The sequence below is a fragment of the Alexandromys fortis genome, unplaced genomic scaffold, assembly GCF_014885135.2.
Source record: "Alexandromys fortis isolate MF-2015 unplaced genomic scaffold, M_Fortis_MF-2015_v1.1 scaffold_147, whole genome shotgun sequence".
Lineage (NCBI taxonomy): Eukaryota > Metazoa > Chordata > Mammalia > Rodentia > Cricetidae > Alexandromys > Alexandromys fortis.
This window is the reverse complement of record NW_026068029.1, coordinates 1,541,157-1,567,539: the sequence shown is the minus strand read 5'-3', so window position 1 is coordinate 1,567,539 and position 26,383 is coordinate 1,541,157. Positions and strand designations below refer to the sequence as shown.

The following is a 26,383-nucleotide window of genomic DNA, read 5'->3' as shown; positions in this document are numbered from 1 at the left end:
GTCAACTCTGGTTCTTGGAGATCTCAGTGAGGGTTGTTGAATGCTCAGCACCTGGCTCTAGAATGTTAATTTTTCCCTTAGTGCTGAATTTAAGTTCTTTCAGTCATGTTCTGTCTCTCTCAACCAAGAAAACACTTCAGTGGAAAGAGTATTCATTTGATATAGGCCATTTTGCTTCTCGAGCCTATTGTTAAGTGTTGCATGAGTCTTACTCCTTGGCTCTGGTAGTTCGAAGATCATAAGTCTGTCATCTCCTCTCTCCCATGCACCCCTTTCCTGTTTCATATTCCTATGATGACCATGATACTGTTCTTCTAACCTTATGTGTCCCAGCACAGAAGTGGGTGATCTCAGTATCCCTTAATACCATACTAGGAGTTTAAGAATGGCCAGAACCAAATAAAAAATTATTCTGAAGTGAAACCAGTAATGAGTCAGATACATCAAGACCAGATAATCTGGCATGACGTTCTGTTTTCTAAGGCAAAACCAATACCCTGACTTAGAGGTTTTGAGAATTAGCAGGAGTGTAGCAGTGGCAGCAGTTGTCCTATGAAGGGAGCCTTGTCCAGTATCTGTTTGAGACCCTGTCCTTGAACTAACTAACTGCACTTGGTGGAAGTCACCTTCACTTCTTGAAGTATCCCTTACCTTCAGAATTGAGCTACGCCGGGTGGTGGTGGTGCACGCCTTTAATCCCAGCACTTGGGAGGCAGAGGCAGGCGGATCTCTGTGAGTTCGAAGGCCAGCCTGGTCTACAAGAGCTAGTTCCAGGACAGGCTCCAAAACCACAGAGAAACCCTGTCTCGACAAAACCAAAATAAATAAAGAAAGAAAGAATTGAGCTGCTAGAACAAGTTATTGTCACCTTAAGTTTTGGTGGACAATTCATTATGCTCACCTTTATTCAGTGTAGCTTCTTGACTGATTGGTGAGATTTAGAGAAAGAGCAACTCTTTTTCTAACTAAGAAAATCTTTCAAAGAGTAGCTTCACCTTTTTAAGTTAGGTTGACATATCTAACCTTCTCATAGCTGTCATTGCTTAGTAATTAATAAAAATACTGGATATAAGCCAGGTGGTGGTGGCATGAGCTTTTAATCCCAGCACTTGGGAGGCAGAGGCAGGTGGATCTCTGTGAGTTCGAGGTCAGTCTGGTCTATAAGAGCTAGACAGGCTCTAAAACTACAGTGAAACCCTGTCTCGAAAAACCAAACCAAACAAACAAACAAACAAAAATACTGGATATAAAACAAGAAATTTATGAATTTGCCTAAGCCAAAACTAGACTCAGCTGAAGTCTGGCCACTCCTAGAGGGACTTGATTGACCATGGGACTGGATATAGAAATCTGTAAAGAGGGGACCCCTGTGAAGCCTGTTGTGGACTACTGAGGGAGTGTCTTTACAGTGTCATCCATGAGCACATACAGTAAAGGCAATAGAAAACGTATAGCTTGCTCTCTGTCTTTGTCTCTGTCTCGCTCTCCTTTCTCTCCACTCTTCTCTCCCTTTCCCTCCCATCATAAGTTGTGATCTTTGATCCATTTTTGACTTTTTGCACAGAGTGAAAACTAGGATCTAGTTTCATTCTTCTAGGTGTGAATATCCAATTTTTCCAAATGCTCTACTGGGTTTTTAATCCAGGTTGGCCAGCTCAGTGGTCATTGTTGGTCACAGTTTTCCAGATTGGTCTAGTCATCTAGTCATCTAGTCAAATGTAGACTCATCCAGAACTAAAGAGATCAAGGGTTAAGATTCCTTTCTTTTCCTTCTCATAAGCCTACATGGTAGAACAAATTGAAGAGACAAGAATATGTCTTGTCCTTCCCCAACCTCTGTTGGTTGCCAGTGATACTCAGGAGAACCACAGCTAGTAGGCACTATGTAGTTCTAGTATTTATGAATACTCTTTTTCTAGTGTAACTAAACTTTATTTCCCTTGCTTTCTCATGCACAACCTTTTATCTGTAAACAATGGTTCCAAAAATATGATCCTACTAGGAGTAGCACCTGAAACTAGTTATAAAGGTAAACGCTTGGGTTAGGTGTAATTCAGTGTTTGCTTAACATGTACAAGACCTGGAGCTCTAATCCTCAGTACTGCCAAAAATAAATATAAGAAGGCACTACCCTCAGATTACTGAGAAACCCTAGGAATAAATCCAAATCCTTTGTGCAGTTCTGATGTATCCACATTGAAAGCCACTGTTCTAAATTATCTTATTCTTCTTTCAAATTCAGATTTATTTAGCACTGATTAAAAACTTAAGCACCTCGGGTACTAGATCTAGCTGTTAACCTTGTTTGACATGGTGATGTAAGTAATATCACCTTTATTTTATAGGTGAGAATATTGAAGCCCAGAAATGTAAAATGGTTAGAAAGCTAAAACATGTGCCACACATCTACTCAAAGTTTAAAAGAACAAGCTTCCAGTGTTAGAACCTGGAGCAGCTTAAGAAATTGAGGGTGTTGAGCATGAAAAGATTTTCTTGCCTGAGTTTTCCAGGGATATGTCTGCTTTAGGAGAGCAAGAAGTTCTTTATAATTCTGCCTCTTAGATAGCTGTTCAGTGTGACAAGGCTGACTTCAGTGGTCTTTGTTCTGACTGTGTCCACTATCTCATGAGGTCCTTCTGACATGTAGAAAATCTACCAAAATTCTTCCTGAACTAAATTTATTCCAGGGTCAAGTGTTTAAAACAAATTAGGTTGCTAGTTAAATACTTACTGTTAAATAAATTCATGTAAATACTATTTAGTCTCAGTCTTGGGCAGCTGTGTTTCACTCATCTGGTGGTAAAGTTCTGTTCCTTCCAAGTTCCAACTTTTATCTGGAAGACCACCACTGTTCATCATCAGAACTTAATGGCCAAGGTCATCAGGATAGGACATCCAAGAAATGCACACTCATGATTGGATAGTGCCTGACCCCAAACTACAACACTGATGTTTAAGTCATGATCACTCAGGTTTTGCTATCCTAAACTAATTTTTCTTGATTGTTTTTATTAATCCACAAAAAAAACTTAGCTACATATTTGTAGTTCAATAGAGGGTTAGTCTATTCCTAGAGCAGTGTAATAACCATCCCTACCTTGGGTTTCTCTAGTAGAAGCAAGGAGTGGAGCTGGTATTTGCATTGTCATCGAGGTAGTGGAGGTGCAGAATTAGAATACCTTTGCTTCACTGTCAAGAACAACTTTTTGAAACTAACACTTTGGTTAATATGGGTAATTTAATAAATCCTACTTTAAAAGAGAAGCTTGGTATCTGTTTTTATTTTCTAGTTAAAAATTACTTAGTTCCTGACACCACCCCACCTATACACATACACCTAACTGTGGCAAAGCACTAGGTGTTTTATTTTGTAGCTAGAAGTTTCTGTATCTTTGTCAAATCTTGGACTATGCAGTATTATCTTAAGAGTAATATGAGCAGAAAAGTATTACAGTGTAGAAAAGGAGCTCAAAGATGAAAATGGGGCTTTATAAAATGTGTTTCAAAGTCAAATGCTGTTCTCAAAGCTATATACAGGGCTGAAAAATTCAAATTATACTTCAATTTAAACTTTTCTCATGTTTTCAATTTGAAAGGCTATATTTGGTATTGGGACCAGATTTCAGTTCTCTTAACCAGATTTGAGACAGGCTTGAAAGAGTTAATGCTTATTGAGCATTATTCATACGCAAATCGAGAGCTGGCATAGCAACAGCTTCTCCCCAGGGAGGAGAGGGGAGGGGACAGGACAGGATACAGTGTTCACAGTCTGTGGTTGGAGAAGCCAGCACTAGCCTAGCTGTATTGTTTACTCTCAACCCACCAAAAGGCATTGGTGTGGTGAAGAAAGCACACATACATGGATTTGGGATGCTGAGCACAGAACACTCCATTTGGTGACTCGTCTAGGCATCAGTGAAGTATAACTGAGTGGCTGTTACTGTTTTCTGTTAATATTCTATGCTTTTTGCTTTGGGGGATTTGGGCAGGAACGTTTGGAAGCAATGATGCGCCGGTCCCTGGAGCGTACACAGCAGCTAGAGTTGAAGAAGAAGTGTTCATGGGCAGGATCACCGGCCTCAGGGCCTGCTGGAGGACGTGATGGTGAGTTTAATGTTATCTCTGCATTGCAGGGCCCCTATGGGGATATCACGGGCATGACTGGATGTCTGCAGGATTGGAAGATGCTATGCACAGCTTTATAGGCACCTTTTCAGATGCTTAAACTGCTGAGCTTCTTGTGTGTGTGTATGCATTGCTCATAAAGGGAGCTGTCATTCTTCTTGCTATCAGATAGTTGAAGCATGAATACTGGGCTTTGGGGAAAAAGCAAAAGAAAAGCAAAGAAAGCAAATACAGTCTAGCTGGACTAAGCACACAGGACCAAAAATAATCTCATTTTAGGAGAGAGGTAGTGGCAGGAGGCACAGTCACAGCCCTAAATGTGACTGGAAAAGGTATAGCAGTTATTCTCTAAGAAGGGCCAGCCTTTTCCTTCTTCCTCATGATTTTTTGTTGATTTTTTGATATTTTATTTTAAAGCAACTTACTTCATTATCCAATTCATTATCATCTTTCAATTTTCAACTGCCTAAATGGATAATATCAGGATGACTTTTTCTTCTTTTCAGTATCATAGTATGTTTCAGGTATCTCAGTGTTCTGTTATGTAGGAGTTATGTACTAACTCTTTTTGAGAGCAGATGTTTAAATTACCATATCCTGACTTTGCCATCTTGTCCTTTTAATTATTTGGCAGTGAATATACATTTTTTTCCTTTTGAGAAGGCAATAACTAATTTGTTACTTTTCTTAATTCTTTATTAGAAACTAAAATACAGCAACAAATTGGAACTATTTTTTACCTCTCTTTGCTCTGATTTTTTTTTCTGCATAGGTGAATCAGAAAATACCCCACCCCTTCCTCTAACTTTAGCAGCCAGCACCCTCCCTTCGGACACAGGGACCACTACAGCTGCTGCCGAGTCCACCAACGGTATACCCGAGCATCACCATACCATAGTGTTTTGTGATGACCTTTCTAATCACCCTCCTCCATCACTGTGTCTGTCTCACATACTTTCACAATTGATTTCTTAGTCTGACTTGTCATGATTTTTTCTCTAGAGCTGTGAACAGCATTCCCATATGTTTTTGTTCTTAGAGCTGCATGCTTTATATCTTAGTGTCCTGGAGACATTTCATCCTCAGCTCACTAACTTCTTCCTTTAAAAAAACTCATCAGTATTTGACTTTTGTGCATTTAGACATTTAACAGTTGCGTTGGCCATCTTATTTTAGGTATCAAGTAACAAGGCATTTTTCATTGCTTCTGGTGAAAAACCAAATCACACACATTTCTAAATAGAATATTTGAGCTTGGCTAATGTGATAAATTTCTGAAGAAGTGTTCAAGAGGTAGCAGTAGGAAATCCACATAGTTAGACAACTTGGCTTTATGTTTAACTCTGTCTCTCTTTCCAAAAGGCTTTTTGTTTCAGATACAAACATAGAAACTACTTATGATCTAGACTAAGAGAAACTTAGTTTGCATTTAGTAATGAATTTAGAAATACTGTACATTTGAATGATAAACTGAAAATGAGAAATAGAAGGCATGTGATATTTACCAGCAACATAGAGAGGAATATTAATTGTAGGAATAAATATTTTATTTTTGGCTTTCCTCTGACACAGAATATCCTTATTGGTCGTATCACAGATTTTGCTTTATGGGTTGAGATTTGGTCCTCTCCCATGGAAAGGTGAGAGCAGAGTAGTACTATCTAAGGCTAGTAACAAGGTGAGGTGTGTGACTCAGACATATAATTAATTTATGGAAATTCCAAAAATATCAAGATGATATAATATTTTAATGCTGTATTTTAAAAGATTTAAACCATAGAACAATCCATGTCAAACACAATAAATAACATTGCCTCCCACTTCCCCCTCTCTCCCTCCCCTGCTTCCCCAGGGAACCCATTGTGTTACCTATTTTAAGCATGCACTCCACCACTAAGCAACATCCCTGACCATAATATTGAATTTCTGGAGACTAGTGCTATGCTAAGCCATATCAGAACCTGAGACAAAGTGGGAAAAGTGTACAGTTATATACATGGTTTTATAATTTCTAGTGGTTGCTTATTTTTATGGAAAGTTAAAGTCATTAAAAATCAAAGAGTAAGAGTGTTAAAATTTAAACATCATTTCAAGTATAAGTATTTTATGTATCCTCAATTAAAACATGTTATATTTTGATTTTATCTTAAATAAAATGATTTAAGATTGCCACTTGGTCAGTAGAAATTGCCCTATACAGGGAATTCTCTCATTTGAAAATATAAACTAAGCCGGGCAATGGTGGCTCACGCCTTTAATCCCAGCACTCGGGAGGCAGAGGCAGGACGATCTCTGTGAGTTCGAGACCAGCCTGGTCTACAGAGCTAGTTCCAGGACAGGCTCCAAAGCCACAGAGAAACCCTGTCTCAGAAAACAAGAATACCGATTAATATCCTGCCTTTGTTCATCCAGTGCACAGACTACAAAATATGANTGCACTGTCAATAATTTTCTGTTGGTTGTAATGATTTCATTTAGAAGTCAATCTAAAACAGTGACTGGAATATGAGAACACCAAATCTAGGGCCAGAAGTTTAAATCCTTACTGTAGTGTTAAAGCATTTGCAGAAGAGCCATTTTTTTAAAGATTTATTTATTTATTATGTATACAACATTCTGCCTCAATGTATGCCCACACGCCAGAGGAGGGCGCCAGATCTCAGTACAGATGGTTGTGAGCCACCATGTGGTTTCTGGGAATTGAACTCAGGACCTCTGGAAAAGCAGCCAGTGCTCTTAACCTCTGAGCCATCTCTCCAGCCCCCCAGAAGAGCCATTTTAATGTTATCTCTTAAAATAGGAAAATCAACAACTGCTGATTAAACACAACTCCTTGCATTACAAATTGCATTCTTTTCCCAACCTGAGCCTCAAATAATTCTGTTTCATCACATACAGTTTTAGTCAAGGTGCAAGATATTTCTAGGAACAGTTGTCCCTGGTAGACACAAGAAAACACTAGGTGGGATTAGTATCATTTTTAGCTGAGTATCTGAGTGAATCTGAACATTTAATTTAACGAGAAGAACATGGTAAAGAAATTGCAAACCAGTGGTTGCTGTAGCCTGGACACTTCCAGATTAAGATAATGAAAGCAGTGTGCTATGCTGCAGTGGAGCACCACTGAATTATGTGTGGATGGGGACAGGAAGGACACTTTGAGATTTGATTTCACAGGCTACAGTGATATGAAAACCAACGTCTTTAATGCATTTCTCTGCAGCATGTGACAAACTTTCAACATCAACCATGAATTTGCCAAAGCAGACGGACCCTCCTATGAGTAAACGCCTGTCTTCATCCACCGTGGCAATATCTTATTCCCCAGACCGAGGCAAGTGAATGAGTAGACCTTGTCTCTCCAGTTTGCTTCTTTCTGGTGTGAATGTCTTGACAGTGTCCTTTGCAAAAGCCTCCTCTCAAGCCTTCTGCAAATATCAGTACTGTCTTAACCTCTAGGGTCTGACTAACAGGACTTTGGAAAGTGATATCGTTCCATAAGGAAAGGTCATTATTGATTGATAGGAACTGATATTCTCCCAGTCTGCATGGAGAAGGTTTTTTTTGTTTGTTTTTTAAGCTCCTGCTGGGTCAGTGATATAATATAATTGATTGGCCAGAAGCAGCAGAATTGATTAGTTAGTTATCCGGGAGACTTGATAACAGAAAAAAATGGGACTCTGAAGTCATTCATGGTTTGTAGGCCTGCCTACTTTATAAATGAAAACAGAAGTACAGAAATAATATGAGAATGCTTTTTTTCATTTATTTTATATTCCCCCTAACTCCCGTCTACCTGCCCCATCCACTCTTCCTCCATTCAGAAAGGGGCAGACCTCCCATGGAGTCAACAAAGCATGGCATATCAAGTTTAGGCAGTACCAAGCTATTCCCCTGCATCAAGGCTGGGCGAGGCATTCCAGCATGGGGAATAGGTTCAAAAAAGCCAGCTCATGCACCAGAAACAGATCTTGATTACACTGCTAGGGGCCCCACAAACAGACCAAGCCACACAACTCTCACCCACATACAGAGGGCCTAGGTTGGTCCCATGCAGGCTCCCTAACTGTTGGTCCAGAGTCCATGAGCTCCCACTAGCTCAGGTCAGCTATCTCTGTGGGTATCCCTGTCCTGATTTTGTCCCCCCCCCCATTTCTCATACAATCCCTCCTCTGTCTTTTCAACTGGACTCCAGGAGCTCAGCCCAGTGCTTAGCTGTGGATCTCCCCATCTGCTTCCATCAGTTACTGGATGAAGGTTCTCTGATGACAATTAGGGCAGTCACCAATCTGAATACAGGGGAAGGCCAGTTTAGGCACCTACTCCACTTTTGTTAGGAGTCTTACCTGGGGTCATCCTTGTGGATTCCTGGAAGTTTCCTTGGTCACCAGGTTTCTCCCTAACCCAATTTTACCCTCCTCTATCAAGATATCTTTTCATTACTCTCCCCTTCAGTCCTACCTCACAACTCGACAAACTCGAGTCCTCATGTTCCCATCCATCCCCTCCCCCTCACCTCACACACTCCCAGTTTACCCAGGAGATCTCATATGTTTTCCCTTCCAAGGGAAATCCATGTCGAGGATGCTTTTTCAAGCAGTGTTTTGGTTAAGGAGACAGTGTATATAGCGGGACACATAACTATTTTCAGAACCTGAGTATATGTAACAGTATCTGTGTTCTGATGGAGGCTCAGAAGATTCATTGGAAGCCTGAATTTTTGCCTTTTGTTATACATAGGTTAAAAAAAAAAGAGGGCTCTTCTTGTTTAACATGCATATCCTAAAGCACCAGCAAAGGAAAGTTGGGTACTATAATACTATTGAGGTTGTCAGGTTGGCCAAGAGATGATCAGGAAGAGATTTGTGACTTGGAAGAGGATAATGGGACTTCCTGGTTGTCATTCACTGGCATTGACTCTATCCCTCCATTCCAGAGGCATGATGTATGCAGCAGAGTCCCTATAAGTGTCATAATGCTGCTGATTTCTGATACCCATTCACGGTAACTACTAGACACATGGAGGGAGGAAAAAGTTTGAAGAGAAAATGCTTGACACTTTTGACTCTATAACTATTCCTTTAGTGAACATACTCCATATTTTCTCATTTATTTCTTTGCATTGATGAACATGCAAACATAAATATGTTATATCATGGTTGACAACTATTATCTGCTTGGTATTCTAAACTGAAAAATGTTAATCTCCATACCATTTACTAAATAGCTATCCAAACAATATCCATTGTCATATATTATATCTACAAACCAAAACATTTTAGTTATTAGATTTTATTTTATTTTTTCTTTTTATTTTTGAGGGTTTTTTGTTGTTTTGGCATAGATTTTTCAGGCAGGATCTCATTCTATACTTCATACTGACCTTGAACTCCTGATATTACTACCTCCATTCCCAAATGCTTGGTGTAAATCATCACATCCTATGATCATTGAATTTTGGATCATGAATTTTAGCTGATAATCGGTTGACTATTATTTTTGTGCTGTTTGTGTAATTTTGCCCTTAAATCATTTTTTTAAAAGATAGGAAAGTATTTTTGTATTGTTATAGGATGGCACTTTTCATTTTTAAAAATTGTTTTTTTGTTTGTTTGTTTTGTTTTTTTGAGACAGGGTCTCTCTGTGTAGTTCTGGCTGTCTGGAACTCGCTTTGTAGACTGGCCTGGCCTCAAACTCAGAGGTCCACCTGTGTCTGTCTTCTGAATACTGGGATTAAAGGCATATGCCACCATGCCCGACTTTGTATGTTTTTTTAATCAGTTTTTAAAAAATATTTTTTTAATTAATTTTTTTTAATTTTTTAAATCTTTTATTGAAAATATATTCTCTCATACAATACATCATGACCTGACCACAGTTTTCCCTTCCTCTACTCCTCCCAACTCCCTCTGACCTCCCCTCTCCCTGATATCCACTCTCTCTCTATTTCCTTTTCAGAAAAAAAAAGGCCTAAAATGAGTTCTTGTTGTTGTTTCATAGGCACAGTCCTACTTTTTCTAGTGTTAGATGTACTTAGGGAGTACTTAGTGAGTCCATATAACTTGAAAGGGGTGTTAATTCTCTTCAACTAATACAGGTCACTGTGGTTGTTTTTTCGTTTATTTTGCTTTGCTTTGGTTTTGAGACCCTTACTGTGTAGCTCAGGATTCTCCTTCTTCAGTCCCCAAATGCTGTGACTATAGGTGTGTACTATTACATATAGCTCAGATCACTGTAATAGAGTATGAAAATAGTTCTGATACCACAAAAGTGAGTGAACTCTCCTAAACTCTTAAGTTATATCTTATTTGTTTGATTTTGCTAGGACAAACTCCAAAGCCATCCTTTGTTAGAATTATTTTTATTTCCACATTTGTTTTGCTACCAAAATGTTAAATGTCACATGCACTATCTTGTTTAAACATTATTTTCTTTTACTTTAATTCTGCTTTTTAAAAATTTAATTTAATTCAGTCCCTTAGCTCATTGCATGCACCCTAGTTCCATGGAACCCTTTCTTGTTTTGAGACTGCTAATACCCACACAGGCTTTTTTAGCCAGAAGCAGAAGTATATATATGCTCTCAGCAGGCCAATGACTCAGGTAAAAGAGGCCAAGCTGTGAAGTCAAAGAAAATTCCTGAAGCAGTTTTGATCAGACTTGGATTCCTGAATTTTTGCATTTTGCTTCTCATTTGCTGGCTTTATGAAGTTCTTTGAATGGTTAATAGCATTTTCTGCCTGGCTATGTTTAGCTGTTGCTGTTTCTTTTAAAGATAATTACTATATAGGTGAGTAAACTATTTTATGACTGACTGGTGGTATGTGAATGAGGTAGAAAATCGACTTGATGGTCTGTGGAGGTTAGTTCACTTTTCTTAGATGGTTGGAAAAGTAGCATATATATCTTACTCCCTGGAGTACCACAGCTGGCTCTACCCCTCATTATTACTCATATATAAAATGGAGATTTTGTTTTTTATTTGTTGTAATAAAAACTATATATGGTGGTGAATGGCCAAAGTAGAGAGTTTAAAGCAAGTCTGGGCAACATAGTAAGACCATGTTTCAAAAGTTTGATATTAAATTATCATGAGGATTAAATGAGATCATAGTATAAATAAGATAACACACTGGTTGGCACAGAGTAAGAGCTCAAAAAATGTCTAGAGCTTTGCTACTTAAAACATGATCCATGATCGCCACAGGGTACAAAGCCAACAGGAGGAAAAGCGCTTTGAAAGGCTGTCAAGTGCGGCAAACTCCCTGACCAGCAGGAAAGAACAGCCACCAGATGAGGATTCTTCCCAAATCACGCTTTATTGGAGCCTCTTGGTTGAAGGGAGAGCAGGAGGCGAGGCCCCCCCCCCAGCTGCAACTGCTTATATAGGGACTAGGGGTACGTGCAGGCCTCCTATTGGTCAAAGTGTCTCAGCAGCCATTCCAAGCTCCCTGATAGGTCCGGCACACTGAGGACACTGAGCATGCCCAAGATGGTGGTACTGGCTATGACCTTATATGGAATTGTTTATCCCAAGCCTGCTGGGGCCTTGCGCCATCTTGTAATGGCAGCCGCAAAAGCTGGCTCCTTGCAGTGAGCATGCTCGAGTTAGTGATTCTGCCTAAGTTCTTATATGGAGTTGTTTACTCCAGCCCTGCAGGAGCCAGGCGCCATCTTGTAATGGCGGCTGCATGTACTGGCTCCCTGCAGTCAAGCAGTGATGGCTTAGTGTGATCAAAAGTGCATTGTGGAGGTTGGAGAAATGGCTCAATGGTTAAAAGCACTGGCTGTTCTTACAGAGGACTTAGAATCTGTTCCCAACACCTACATGGCGGCTCACAATCATTTTTCCCTCCAGTTCCAAGAGATCCAATGTCTTCGTCTGGCCTCTGCAGGCACCTGTCATATATGTGGTATGCAGACTTATATTTAAGCCAAACACCCATATTTTTAAAAAATGAAAAAAAAAAGCCAGCAATGGAAACTTTGTAGAAAGGCGGCTCTGAGATCCTCCCTAGCCTGCACATTGAAGTCTGGCAAACACTGGCTTTCCTTAACCAAATGCAACTAAATCATGATGTCAAGATTTAATGCAAGCATTATCATTTGCATATGAGCAGCACAATGTCCACATAAGGTCCAGTCTAGACTCCATTACCAAGATACAGTGGATTTGGTGAAAATGACATCAAGTTACATGGGGTCTATTCTTTTTGTTTGCTTTGGGAGGGGGACAGTGGGGGACAAAAATCTCATGTAGTCCAGGCTGCTCTCAAACTCACTATGTAGCTGAAACTGGCCTTGAACTCCTGATCCTTCTGCCTCTATCTCCAAGTGTTGAGATTGCTAGTATATGTCACTATGTCTGGGTATAAAATCTCTTAAGTGGTTAGTATTTGATTTGCCAATTCTGCTCCTGGATATAGAGCCAGAAAAATTAAAAACATTTCAAAATCAGTAGAGCATTATTTACAGTAGCCACGAGTGGAAACAGCTTGAATAAATAAACAAAATGAAGTATATATGTAAAGTAGAATATTATTCAGCTTTAAATAGGAAAGGAGGCTGGGTAATAGGTGGTGTACACCTTTAATTGCAGCACTCGGGAGGCAGAGGCAGACGGCTGTCTGTGAGTTCGATGCCAGCCTGGTCTTTAGAGTGAGTTCTAGGACAGCCAAGACTGTTACACAGAGAAACCCTGTCTCGGGAAAAAAAAAAAGGAAGGAAGGAAGGGAATGCTGATAGATGGATGAAGTTTGAAACTATTCTAAGTAAAAGAAAGCAGTCACAAAATACCATAACTTATATGATTCTTCTTATGTAAAATATCTGAAATAGAGAAATCCATAGAGACAGAAAGTACATCAATGTTTTACAAGGAGTAGGGGAGGAAAGAAAGATTAGTAACTGCTTAATGGGTAAAAGGTTTTATTTGTGACTCTTAAAATGATTTGGAGTTATGGTTATAATTGTGAATATACTAAATAATCACTGAACTGGACATTTAAAGGGGGAATTATATGGTATGTCAGTTCTACTCAACAACAAATCCCAAATTATTAGCAAGTAGGAAGTATCCCCATTTTTGAGGTGAAATATTTCAGGGATTCCCTAAGACTAAGCTCAGGTTTGATGATTTGCTCAGAAGATTCAGCATACAGGTATACTCGCCTCTTTTATTTATTATGATGAAAGGATATACAAAAATCCACAAAGGAGAAAACAACTAGGAACAAAGTCTAGAAAAGACAAGGCACAAGCTTCTATAGTCTCTCCAATATAGTCACTCAGGATGAGTTTCCTGGAGTTAAGACAAGTTAAGAATGTACTGCCGACCATGGAAGCTTGTTGATGCTGAGTTACAGAATTCTGATCATGTGAACTCCCATTAACCTTAAAGGTATATCTTAGCCAGATTGCTTCCTTGTTCCTTCTAAATATTTTCCACCTGGCCCCAGCACAGTTCTGGCCAGTAAGTTGAAGCTTACCTGACTACCTTTCAGATCTCAGGCAGTTATGACATTAAGAACACATATAAGAAGTGCCATTCTTGAGGGCTCATAGATTCCTATGGAAAACAAGAAGCTAAGAACTTCAGGACACTTGCAGCAGGAGATTCATTATCAAGAGACACCCCACGATGTGACCTCCCACTGTAGTGCCTCTCACCATGCCCCAGAGTGCTTAGTGCAGTGGGAGTAATTCATTTCAGTGATTCAAGAGGGACTGCCTGAGGCTAATCAGTCCCAAAGCCCCCTCTGCTGGTGGTACTGGTTCATCTGCCTGATGAATGTAAATAACATCTTAATATGCTGTGTTGGAACTATACCAAAATTGCCCCATCATGGCTTCCTCAGTTATGTGCAGTCGAAATCCAGAAATTCATGCTCATAGTAGCTTACACAGGCATTGTGGGAAGTTTCTTCTGGAAGAGAGACCTTCCAAGACCAATTCTGGAAAACAAAGATCATAGATATCAAAGATCCTCAGTTATGTGCAGTCGATATCCAGAAATTCATGCTCATAGTAGCTTACACAGGCATTGTGGGAAGTTTCTTCTGGAAGAGAGACCTTCCAAGACCAATTCTGGAAAACAAAGATCATAGATACCTTTGTGACAGTGTCCTCCTCCACGCCACTACAAGCTGAGTTTTATTTGTATTCTGTTCACAATCTGCAGCACAATTAATAAAAACCCAGGGATAGATTTTGGGGTTTTAGGATTCCTGGAGGCAGGATCACCATTTTCGGACTGAGGTAGAGGTAAGAGTCAGTGGCTGGCTGCTTTGCTTTTCTGGTTTGAGCCCCACTATCTGTCTCTGAGTTTTTATTAATTGTGCTATACAGTCAAAACTTGATTTCTCAGTTATTCACTACACTTATGCAAGCCTCTTTTTAAAAGGATATAATATTTTTATGGGTGGGAAAGGAAGTTCAAGAAGCAAATAGAGAAATATTTAAATAAGCTTAATCAGAAAGATACACTATATTTAGGGATCAATCAAAGTAAACTACTAAATTTTCAAAAAACAAACATAGGTCTATGCAACTTCTGGTTTTTTATTGTTGTTGTTTGTTTATTTATTTGTTTGTTTTTTTAGCTTAGTCATTTATCTAGTGACAAGTGTAAAAAAAATCATCCTCCTTCTTGGGACAGCTACATAGGAGAAACAAACATGCATAGTTTATCTTAAGTATGAATATTAGGAAAAGGTAAAGTAAGTAGAGTCAGGTCCTAAGTCCATTATTATAAATCATAGCTCCTTTTAAAATAATCAAACAGAGCCGGGCAGTGGTGGCACATGCCTTTAATCCCAACCCTTGGGAGGCAGAGGCAGGAGGATCTCTGTGACTTTAACGCCAGCCTGATCTACAGAGCAAGTTCCAGGATAGTCTCCAAAACTATACAGAGAAACCCTATCTCAGAAAAAGAAATCAAGCAGGAAACAGCAATGATGCATCTTTTCAACCTTTCCCAGACTATAGCTTTTCCAAGAAAGTACCCACACTCTGCATCAGAAATACAGCTCTGAAGAGCAGCTTGGATTTTTTGGATGTTGCCATCAGAGACCTGTTCTGTGGACATTTATATGTAACCAAGGTGGCCCAACAGTATTCAGGATGTTTCACAGTTTAGAGACCAAAGGAGGGATGTATTTGCTGCAATCTCTAGTTGAATTTTAAAACTCTATATCTCTTCTGGAAGTTGATTCTTTTCAGTATCTATTTTTATACAAAAATCATAGTTAAAAAACATTAGTTTGAAACTTGTTCTGGTTTCAGTACTTAGTTCCAACCCACCTACTGATGACAAAACCAAGAAAAGGTTGTTTTTTACCCATTTCCGTTGAAGGAGAAAACTAAAATCATTCCCCAGCCATGATTTTTAACCTCAGTTTAGGTAGCATGGCCAAAAGTAGCCAAGGAATCCTGAGGAAACACTCTTGGAGTTTCAGTAGTTATCTTCAAATTCTGTAGGCAACTTTCACCTCACAACATCTTGACTGTTTCACAACATGGCCAACAACTCCATAGCTACACAAACACCACAGGTCTATTCCCCCACTATTCCCAAACATTATTTTTACTTTGTTTTTGTGAATTGGAGTTATTGTACAAGTTCCCACCTCTGATGTCAGTTGCTTCTGGGGCCCCCAAGAACATTGGAACTCTGAGGACTCATAACTTATGGCTATGATTTATTACAGTAGTAAGATATACAACCAAAGAAGCAAAGGAAAAAGTATATGATAAGTAGAGGAAACCAAATGTAAGATTCCAAGGCTCTCCTAAGATAGTCATACAGGATATACTCCATGTAACAATACACATAAAGTATTGCCAACTGAGGAAGCACTCTAAAGATTCAATGCCTTGGGATTTTACTAGGAACTAATCATGTAGGCAACTTTACTAAGCAAATACCCAAATTTCAAACACTTAGAATGTATTTTTACAGTTTCTTAGCACTCACTAGTGAATTACACAAACCTTCCTAAAATCTAAGGTCCTAGATACTGGCCAAAGTTCAATCTTGTAAGCAGACTTGCAAAGACAATAGTCAGGGCTTCTGTGTTCTTCCTGTGTAAGGAAATTGAGTTTAGAGACATTAAGTAGCCTTCCCAAGGTAATACAGCTATTAGATGGCAATGCAAAGTCTGCTTAGCTCCAAAGTGCACTTTTAACCCCTCAAATAAATTTGACTCTTGAATCTTGGGAATCTTATTTAAGATGCGATCTATTCTGTATACAGTAGAAAAAACATATTTCAAAAATGTGGATTATACATTATATTCTTATAGAACATATTCTTTTCAATCTCTGATTCTCCTGCCTTTTCCATCTGTGTTTCCTGTATTTTCTGGCTATTATTCTGTAACTCTCTAGTATTCCATGCCTGTCTTCTTGTAGCTCTTGGAAGCCCTCTCAAATCTTCATACAAATCCTCTCCAACCCGGACCACTGAGAGGAAGAAGGGTGCACCTTCATCTGGTGTGGGAGATGCTGGGAAGGGAGCCATGGCAGGAGCAGAGCCATCTCAGGTAGGTTTAACTGCCCTCTGTCACTCTTTTCTGTACTGTAATTTGTCTGACAGTGTGATTGTTTCTATTATTGACCTGGGGTCTATGTTTCTGTCAGTCTTCAGGGACTGTTCAAGGGATATATTTGGTTTATTTATTTTTTTAACCAAACTTTGGAAAATTTTTCCTCTATTCTTTAAGGTTCTGATTCTAGGAGTCTTGCTTCTGTATACAACTCAAACTGAGGGTCTAGGTCAACCTTCACTCACAATAGCCTTTGAATATTTTTATATCACATAGATATTGTCAGTAAAATAACTGTTAAGCAGGAACCCATTCCCTTTACTAAGAAATGTGTGTTTTGCACTCTACATTATACCATGTATGCCTCAGAGTTTACAAACTGGCATCTTAGATATTAAAATCACCTTCTTCTGGTAAAGGTTTTGTAATAAGTGTATATTTTATATTTATTTGAACTTAATCTTTTCAATTATTTTATTTTTTGAGATTGTAATTACATCATTTCTATCTTTCCTTTCTTCCCTCCAAGCCTTCCTATATACTTCTTGCTCTCTTTCAAATTCATGGCCTCTTTTTCATTAGTTGTTGTTATACAACACATATGTGTGTATGTATATTTATGTGTATGAATGCATATATACATATATATTCATATTAATTCATATATATATATGCAAGTGTGAGAAGTTCTCTTTTGAGTTGTTAATCAGGCTTGTCCAACAGACTCCCAAAACATTATAGACTATTGTTGTCCGTGGTTGCCCTCCAAGAGGTGGGAAGTAAGTCTCTATTGCTGAAAATACCATGTACTTCAGACTCAGAGCCCAGAGGCCTCTGAGCTAAAAGTGTATGTTTTTGTACCCTTTCCAGTTCTTTTATGTTTAGGGCCTTAATATGGTTATGCTGTTATTTCTTGGTAATATAACAAAGTGTAGGGCAAAGGATCTCTATGTTGAGCAAAAAAAAAAAATCATTCCAACTTGACGACTTAAATGCAATGATCTCATGGTATCACAAATCTCTATAAAGATTCATGTCACATGAGCATTAGACCTTTATATTGATCCCACTGGAAAGAAAACTGTACCACTTTCATCTGAGGTAGATTTTCAACTTGTAGTAGCAGTACCAGTCATGGGCTGTGGCTATCATATTCTTTGTCCCCTATAGATGGAGAAAGTGAAGAAGGGACGAGTGACAACTTCTGTTTCCACTGGGGGTCTTGGGTCCCCACTGAGAAGATGTGAGCCTCCTGAAGACATTCCTAAGAGGTCATCTTCTCCTGTGAAATCTAAGTAAGCACATCTTCCCTTGCCAGAACTCTGATTGTTGACAGTCAGTTTAGTTTAGTTTAGTTTGGTTCCATCCAACGTTGTTGCTTCTGCTCTGACAAAAGTATGTCCAACAGGAATGGGTGAGCAGGACAAATGCCTGCCTTTGGAGTATATGTCTATACACTTAATGTATCTTCTGGATAAATGATGAACCATTTATAAGTTTATTGCTTCATAACATATATAGGACCCATATTTGCCAAGGTGATATATTCAGCATCTTCTCTTTAGGACCTTCAATTCCATTTTTCTCTTCTTTATTTCCCCTGGCATTTTCCTTTCTCTTTTAATTGTACCATTTCTAACTCTAGATTGAAGTGACTGCATTGTGCATAGGTACTTGCTTACAATCTCCTTTCCTCCTCATCTAACTGTCTCACTGTCTGTCTCTTTAACATATTACTGATGGTTAGCAATTTTGTTCTGAAGACAAGTTTACTCAGATGTTTTTCTCTGCAGGGTTCTAGAAGATGATCTACATGCAAATATATAATGTACTTTGAACATATGTCCCTCAGTGTAGCAACTGAATGGAGACTTGTATGAAATGAGGGGTCAGGCCTCAGTTAGAGACTTGTTAATCTGAAGCTCATTTGCATTGTATCAACATTTTATGTTCAGTTAGTGTTCTTCCGCAAAGCTTCTTTGAGGCTGGAACTGTCTTTATTTCTTGTTGTAAAACAGGTCCTCAGTATAGGTCTGTCTTGGTCCATTAGGACTGCTTGGAACTAGGGGTGCTTCACATTTCAGTTACTTAGATTTGAGAAAGCTTGCTTAGATTTCATTGGTTAAGCATCCTTGATCTGACCATTTGAAATCTGAAACATTTTTTTTCAAGACAGGGTTTCTCTGTGTAGCATTTTAGAGCCTGCCCTGGAACTTGCTCTGTAGTCCAGGCTGGCCTTAAAGTCATAGAGATCCACCTGCTTCTACCTCCCAAATGCTGGGATTAAAGGCATACGCCACTACCGCCGACTCTGAAATTTTTGAGTAATGGTATGATGTTCAAGAAGCATTGGAACGTGGATCATTTCCGATTTCAGAACTTCTTATTAAGAATGATTAATGTAGCATAAATAATAAAAATCCACAGACAGATATTGGGGTTTAAGCTGGAGATCAGAAAAGCAAAGCGGCCAGCTACTGGCTCTTACCTCTACCTCAGACTGAAATGGCGATCTTGCCTCCATGAATCCTCAGGATGAGTCTGAGCATGAAACCTGTCTTTTCCCATCTTAATATTCCTCTCTATTTTGATTTAAGGTGTGCACTACCACCGCATAGTTTATATGGCTGACTAGTGTGGCTGCTTTGCATTCTGATCTTCAGGCAAGATTTATTTATTAAAACACAAATACTATACCACTATAGATTAACCTAAAAATAAAGAAAGAAGACAAAACAAAAATAAAACAGAAAAAAAGATAAAAAAGAATGCTTAACTTTTGTGAAAGAGTTGAGAGTTCTCAAGAGAAGCAAGTATTTCTTGGTTTTACCTTTTTTAATTAATTAATTAATTTTCTCATACATCACATCCTAACCACAGTTCCCCTTCCCTTCTATCCTCCTAGTTTCCCCTACACCTTCCCTTTCCCCTAGATCTACTCTTCCTCCTTTTCCCTTCAGAAAAAAAAAGCAGGCCTCCCAAGGATATGAATTAAACATGCATGACATAACAAGTCACAGTAAGACTAAGCACATCCCTTGTATCAAGACTAGATAAGGCAGCCCAGTAGGAGAAAAAGGATCCCGAAAGCATGTGAAAGAGTTAGAGACAGCCCTATTCCCACTGTTAGTAGTCCCATAAGAACACCAAGCTACGTAATTATAACATATGCAGAGGACCTAGGCCAGACATATACAGGCTCCCTGATTGTTGGTTCAGTCTCTGTGAGCCCCTATGAGCCCTACTTAGTCGATTTTGTGGACCTTGTTCTGGTGTCCTTAACCCCTCTGGTTCCTACAATCTTTCTTCCCCTTCTTGCATGGGATTCTCCAAGTTCCCTCAACCTAATATCTGGCTATAGGTCTCTGCATCTGCTCCCAGCAGTTGTTGGATAAAGACTCACTGATGAAAATTGGTCTACAATTAATAGCAGAATATCATTAGGAATCATTTCATTTACTTTTTTTTTTACCAGTTGTATTTGGTTCTATCCTAGGTCTTGAGCCATCCAGCCTCCAGTTTCTACCCATCCAGGCAGTGTTAGCTATAGGCTCCCTCTCATGGCATGGGTCTCAAGTTGTACCAGTTATTGGTTGGCCACACCTACAAGTTTTGCACCATGTTTACCTCAGCACATCTTGCAGGCAGGACAAATAGTAGGTTGAAGGTTTTGCGGCTGGTTTGGTGACCCAGTCCTACTGCTAAAGGCCTGCCTGGTTAGAGGAGATGGCCAGTTGAGGCTCCCTATACCCCATTACTAGGAGTCTTAACAAGGGCCATCCTCATAGATTGTGCTTCCACTGCATTAGGTTTCTCCCTCAGCCCCGAATGCCCCCGGTACTAAAAAGCTAGATGTTTTGGTGGTACATGTCTATACACATCTATAATCATAATATTTGGGTAGCTGAGCCATAAGAGATCACATAAATTTTAGGCCAGCATGAGAATAGGCTACATATTGAAATCCCTCTTTCCAAATAAATAAAAATCAAGTGCCAGGAAATATAGATTAGTGGATGAATCACAATGGTTATAGACTGGTCTAGAGAATCATAGGAACTCATGTGCAACAAGCTTAAATTATTTATGAAAATTCAGCCAAACTATATAGTAATAAAAAACATTGGTCACAACCACGCACAACTACAAGGGGTTATCTTAGAAATGTTATGAATGAAAAAACAAGTTATAGAGGAATGCCATTAATAGATTCCATTTATTTTTATTTTTTTATTTTATTTTTTTTGTTTTGTTTTTTCGAGACAGGGTTTCTCTGTGGCTTTGGAGCCTGTCCTGGAACTAGCTCTGTAGACCAGGCTGGTCTCAAACTCACAGAGATCTGCCTACCTCTGCCTCCCGAGTACTGGGATTAAAGGCGTGCGCCACCATCGCCCGGCCTCCATTTATTTTTAGTTCCAAGATGTACTACCTAAAAAATGTTCTTCAGAATTAAATATGATAAAATTAGTTTTTACAAAAATAGGAACATGACAGACATAAAATTCAGGATGATACTGGCCTCTTTCAGTGAGGGAAGAAGGGGCTCAGACAAGGGAGGGCCACACAGGAATCCTCAACATAATGATAATACCTGTCTTATCATTTTGTGAATGTTTGGACATTTGTTCTTTCATTCTTTATATCTTTTTTAAAATTATTTATTTATTTATTTATTTATTTATTTATTTATTATGTATACAACAGTCTCTCTCCATGTATACCCACACGCCAGAGGAGGGCGCCAGACCTCATTATAGATGGCTGTAAGCCATCATGTGGATGCTGGGAATTGAACTCAGGACCTCTGGAAGAGCAGCTCTTAACCACTGAGCCATCTCTCCAGCCCTCATTCTTTATATCTTAACATATTTTATAAACTTTGTTTTATATATTCAATATTGAAGAAAAAGAAACTTGATATTAAAAATGATGTCACACATAAATAAGCTTGATTTATTTTTGACATTTTATCTGCATAGACTACTGATGGCACTTAATTATTTTTTAAACTTTTTTTTTTTTTCAAGACAGGGCTTCACTCTGTCCCCTGGCTCTCCTGGAACATGCTCTGTAGACCAGGCTGGCCTCAAACTCACAGAGATCACTTACCTCTGCCTCTTGAGTGCTGTGATTAAAGGCATGTGCCACCACTACCTGGCAACAATTTTTAAAGGTTATTTTATATAAAATACGCACATATATGTTTGTGCACCAGAGTGTGCCTGGTATCCATGGAGGCCAGATTGCCATGGAACTGGATAAAAAAGGTTATGAACCACCATGAAGATCCTGGAATTTGAATCCAGATCCTCTGGAAGAACAGCCAGTACTCTTTTTTCTTATTGATATTTATTAAGCTCTACATTTTTCTCTGCTCCCCTCCCTGCCACACCCTTCCGCCCTTCAATCCTCCCCCCAAGGACCCCATGCTCCCAATTTACTCAGGAGATTTTGTCTTTTTATACTTTCTACTTCCCATGTAGATTATATCTATGTAAGTCTCTCTTAGTGTCCACATTATTGTCTAAGTTCTCTGGGATTGTGGTTTGTAGGCTGACTTTCTTTATGTTTAAAAACCACCTATGAGTGATAATTGTCTTTTTGTGTCTGAGTTACCTCACTCAAAATAATGTTTTCTAGCTCCATCCATTTTCCTGCAAAATTCAAGCTGTTGTTATTTTTTTTTTCTGATGTGTAGTACTCCATTGTGTAAATGCACCACATTTTCCTTATCCATTCTTCGGTCGAGGGGCATTTAGGTTGTTTCTCTGCTCTGGCTATGACAAACAATGCTGCTATGAACATAGTTGAGCACATGTCCTTGTGGCACGATTGAGCATCCTTTGGATATATACTCAAAAGTGGTATTACTGGGTCTTGAGGAAGGTTGTTTCCTAATTTTCTGAGAAATTGCCACACTGACACTCAAAGGGGCTGTACCAGCTTGCATTCCCATCAGCAGTGCAGGAGTGTTCCCTTTTCTCCACAACCTCTCCAGCATAAATTTTCATCAGTGTTTTTGATCCTGGCCATTCTTACAGGTGTAAGATGGAATCTCAGAGTTGTTCTGATTTACATTTCTCTGATGACTAAGGATGTTGAACATTTCCTTATGTGTCTTTCAGCCATTTTAGATTCCTCTGTTGAGAGTTCTCTGTTTAGGTCTGTACTCCATTTTTTATTGGATTATGTGATCTTTTGGTGTCCAATTTCTTTAGGTTTTACTGGTATTGTGTTGCTTTGTGGTGTAGCATGTGATTTTACCTTTTCTACTCATCTTTTCCTCTAATAGGTGTGGTTGGGGCTGTCTGAGATTCTGTTGAATAATCTAGGTGCCAGTGAATCCAAAGCTCAGATGGCTGTTCCTTGTGGTACAGTCAGTGTCACAGTTCTAGTTACCCCAGTGGTTATTCCTGTTCCTGGAGGTAGCTCAGTGCTCCTTTGCTTGGTCTGCTTGTTCCCTTGGAGTCTGCTGTCTCAATCCTACTTTGGCCTAGGCTGCGGCTTTGATCTGTTTCTGTAAATGCTGGTCTGTATCTCCTCCTGCAGAAGTCCCTGGCTTGGAGTTGGACCTGTTGTGGTGGAGATCGCTGACTCTGGATCTGGTCACTGGCTGGCTCAGTCCTGATGCGCCCATGTCCCAGGAGTGGGTTTTCTCCTGGCTTCTGCTTCTGGTGGAGCTTGTTCTCTCTGTGTCTTAGGTAACTGGTTCAGTCCCAATCTTGTTCCGGCGGAGATAGCAGACTCTGAGTCAGGTTGCTGGCTCAGTCCTGATCAGCCAGTGTTCTGGGACTGGGTTGGCTCCCAGGGTTCGATTAGCTCCTGGCTTCTGCCCTGGTGGAACTTGTTTCCTCAGGCTCTCTCTGTCCTAGGAGTCTCTTTCAGTTTCACTCCTGTGGAATTTGTTGCCCCAGGTGGAGTTCCTTACCTCAGGGCAACTTTGGCTTAGGTAACTGGCTTTGACCTGTATCTGTAAATCCTGGTCTGGATTCCCTCCTGCAGAAGTCCCTAGGTTGGAGTTGGACATGGAAAGGTTTCTGGTTCCGGTCTATTGCCTGGAAGGTTCCAGGCTAGGGTGCGCTCAAACCCTCAGGGGACCTGCTTACGTGCTCAGAGGTCTCAGAATTGTGCTCAGACCCGCAGGGGTTCCAAGTTCCTGCCTATTCCCTTTGACATCACAAACCAGTGCTGGAACCCATAGAAGAACTGGCTCAGGCCTACTCTCTCTGAGGTTCCAGACTCGTGCCTGGCCTTGCCAAGATTTCTGGTTCTTGCCTATTCTCTCAGAGGTCCAGGTTTACTCACACCCAGGGTGACTGAGGTCCTGGCTCAGGCCTAGTTCCTGGGAAGTCCTAGACTCTGGCCCAGACCCACCAGAGTGTTGGCTTAGGTCTACTCCCTTGAAGGTCCTGGATTCAAGTCTGGACCCTCAGCAGGCTCTGGCTCTGGCTCACTTGCTCAGGGGTTCCTCCCCTGTACCTGTTCCAATGGAGATCGTTGACTCTGGATCTAGTAGCTGGCTCAGTCCTGATCCGCCTGTGTCCCAGGACTGGGTTTGCTCCTGGCTTCTGCTTCTGGTGGAGCTTGTTCTCTCTGTGTCCTAGGTTCAGTCCCACTCCGGTTCTGGTGGAGGTCACAGACTTTGAGTCAGGTTGTTGGCTCAATCCTGGTCTGCCAGTGTCCCAGGACTGGGTTGGCTCCCAGGGCTGTATTTTCTCCTGGCTTCTGCTCCCTGTGGAGCTTGCTTCCTCAGGCTCTTTCTGTCATAAGAGTCCCATAAGTCAAGATGCCTGTTTTTACGTGGTGAAGGTAACCACGTTTAAATTTGTTTCCTAGCATCTCTTCACTGAATGTCATCTAGAAAACTCCCCCAGCCAGTACTCTTACCCACTGAGCCATCTCTCCAGTCCTTTAAAAGCATACAAAAAAGGTTGTGGCTTTGAAAGGTATGCTTAGTTAATTATTTTGAATTCTGATCCCAAAGCTCAGGCTACTTATGTGATGAATGTGAACTCTTAAGCTCTGACATTAAAGTATCCTCCTTGATCTCAGGTAAATTAAGTTAGATAGTTATGTATATTACTAGCATTACTCTTTTAAGTGGTTGTTTCTTTTCATTGTTTGTATTGTCAGATATTTCTATGAGTTCTAGAAGACTTAGCTTCAACTATACTCTGAAACTAGTATATGGAACAAAGCTAAAAATCTAGAGAGAAGAAATCAAATGTGGCCAAAAATGTTTCCTTAGCCTGTTTCTGCTTCTGAGTCTTAATATATTACTTATGCTTCTAGTTGTTCTGTGCTAAATATTGTAAGTTGGTGTTTGGTCATTATGATAGTCATGTGGACTGGTTTTCTTTCTTTTCCTTCCTTCCTTTTTTTCTATCTTTCTTTCTTTCTTTCTTTCTTTCTTTTTTTTTTTTTTTTGAGACAGGGTTTCTCTATAGAAACCTATCCTGGAACTAGCTCTTGTAGACCAGGCTGTTCTCGAACTCACAGAGATCTGCCTGCCTCTGCCTCCCAAGTGCTGGGATTAAAGGCGTGCACCACCACGGCCAGGCTTGGCATTTACATTCTTTTTTTTAAAATATTTCTTTATTTATTATGCATACAATATTCTGTCTGTGTGTATGTCTGCAGGCCAGAAGAGGGCACCAGACCTCATTACAGATGGTTGTGAGCCACCATGTGGTTGCTGGGAATTGAACTCAGGACCTCTGGAAGAGCAGGCAATGCTCTTAACCACTGAGCTATCTCTCCAGCCCCTGGCATTTACATTCTTATCTGAACTTTTACTTGTAAAGGATAACGTCTAGTGTACCTGGTCCTGCAGGTACACATATTTGTATACTTACCCAGTATACAGATATACTATATGTTTAAATCTAAACAAAGGATCATTTGAATTTGGACCAATTTTTAAGCCTTTCTATTTCAACTTTTTCAGCTTTAAAGAACTGAGAATACCCTTTCATCTACATTTGTTTCACCATTCTTATCCTGTCAGTAGACATCTATCTTTTTCTCCCAGAACTGTTGAAAGTATGTTTCTGATGATATGTCCCTAAAGAACAAAGACATTCCTTTACACACTGTGATAGTTGGTCTTCACTGTCAACTTGGTTGGATTTGGAATCACCTAGGAGAAACACCTCCGTGCATGTCTTTGAGGGAGTCTCTAAAGAGGTTTAACTAAGGAGAGGAGACTCACCCTGAATATGAATGGCACCATCCCATACGTGGAGTCTCAAATTGAAATTTAAAAAAAGAAAGAGGGGGCTGGAGAGATGGCTCAGTGGTTAAGATCACTGGCTGGTCTTCCAGATGACCCAGGTTCAAATCCCAGCACCCACATGGCAGCTCACAACTGTCTGTAACTCCAGTTACTGTCTGATACCTTCATACCAATGCACATAAAATAAAGTTAAATAAATTTTAAAAAATAAAGAAAGAAAGAAAAAAACGGAGGAATATGAGTAGAAGCATTTCTCTCCTTTTGATTAACTGGATGAAGTTTAACTGACTGTCTCCTTCTCGCATTCATGCTGCCATACTTTCTGTACCATGATGGGCTGCATGCAGTCCCTTAACCATAAACCAAAATAAACTCTTTCATAAGTTACTTTTTTGGACATTTTGTTGAAGCAGTGCCAAAAGTAACTAATATACATACTCGTGGTATGTGAAAATTAGAAAATTACTTTGATATACTT

At 39.7% G+C, this 26,383-nt stretch overlaps 1 protein-coding gene across 1 annotated transcript in view; it reads left to right on the top strand.

Annotated features, from left to right (window-relative positions):
* The first annotated feature begins 3,906 nt into the window (after positions 1–3,906).
* Map7d2 (MAP7 domain containing 2) overlaps positions 3,907–26,383 on the top strand; it is a 45,140-nt gene continuing 22,663 nt past the window's right edge. The window contains exons 1-5 of the mRNA XM_050164356.1: positions 3,907–4,104; positions 4,898–4,996; positions 7,349–7,459; positions 16,537–16,667; positions 17,841–17,965. Coding sequence (XP_050020313.1) covers positions 4,005–4,104; positions 4,898–4,996; positions 7,349–7,459; positions 16,537–16,667; positions 17,841–17,965 — 566 coding nt within the window. The 5' untranslated portion in view covers positions 3,907–4,004. The remainder of the gene's footprint in view (positions 4,105–4,897; positions 4,997–7,348; positions 7,460–16,536; positions 16,668–17,840; positions 17,966–26,383) is intronic.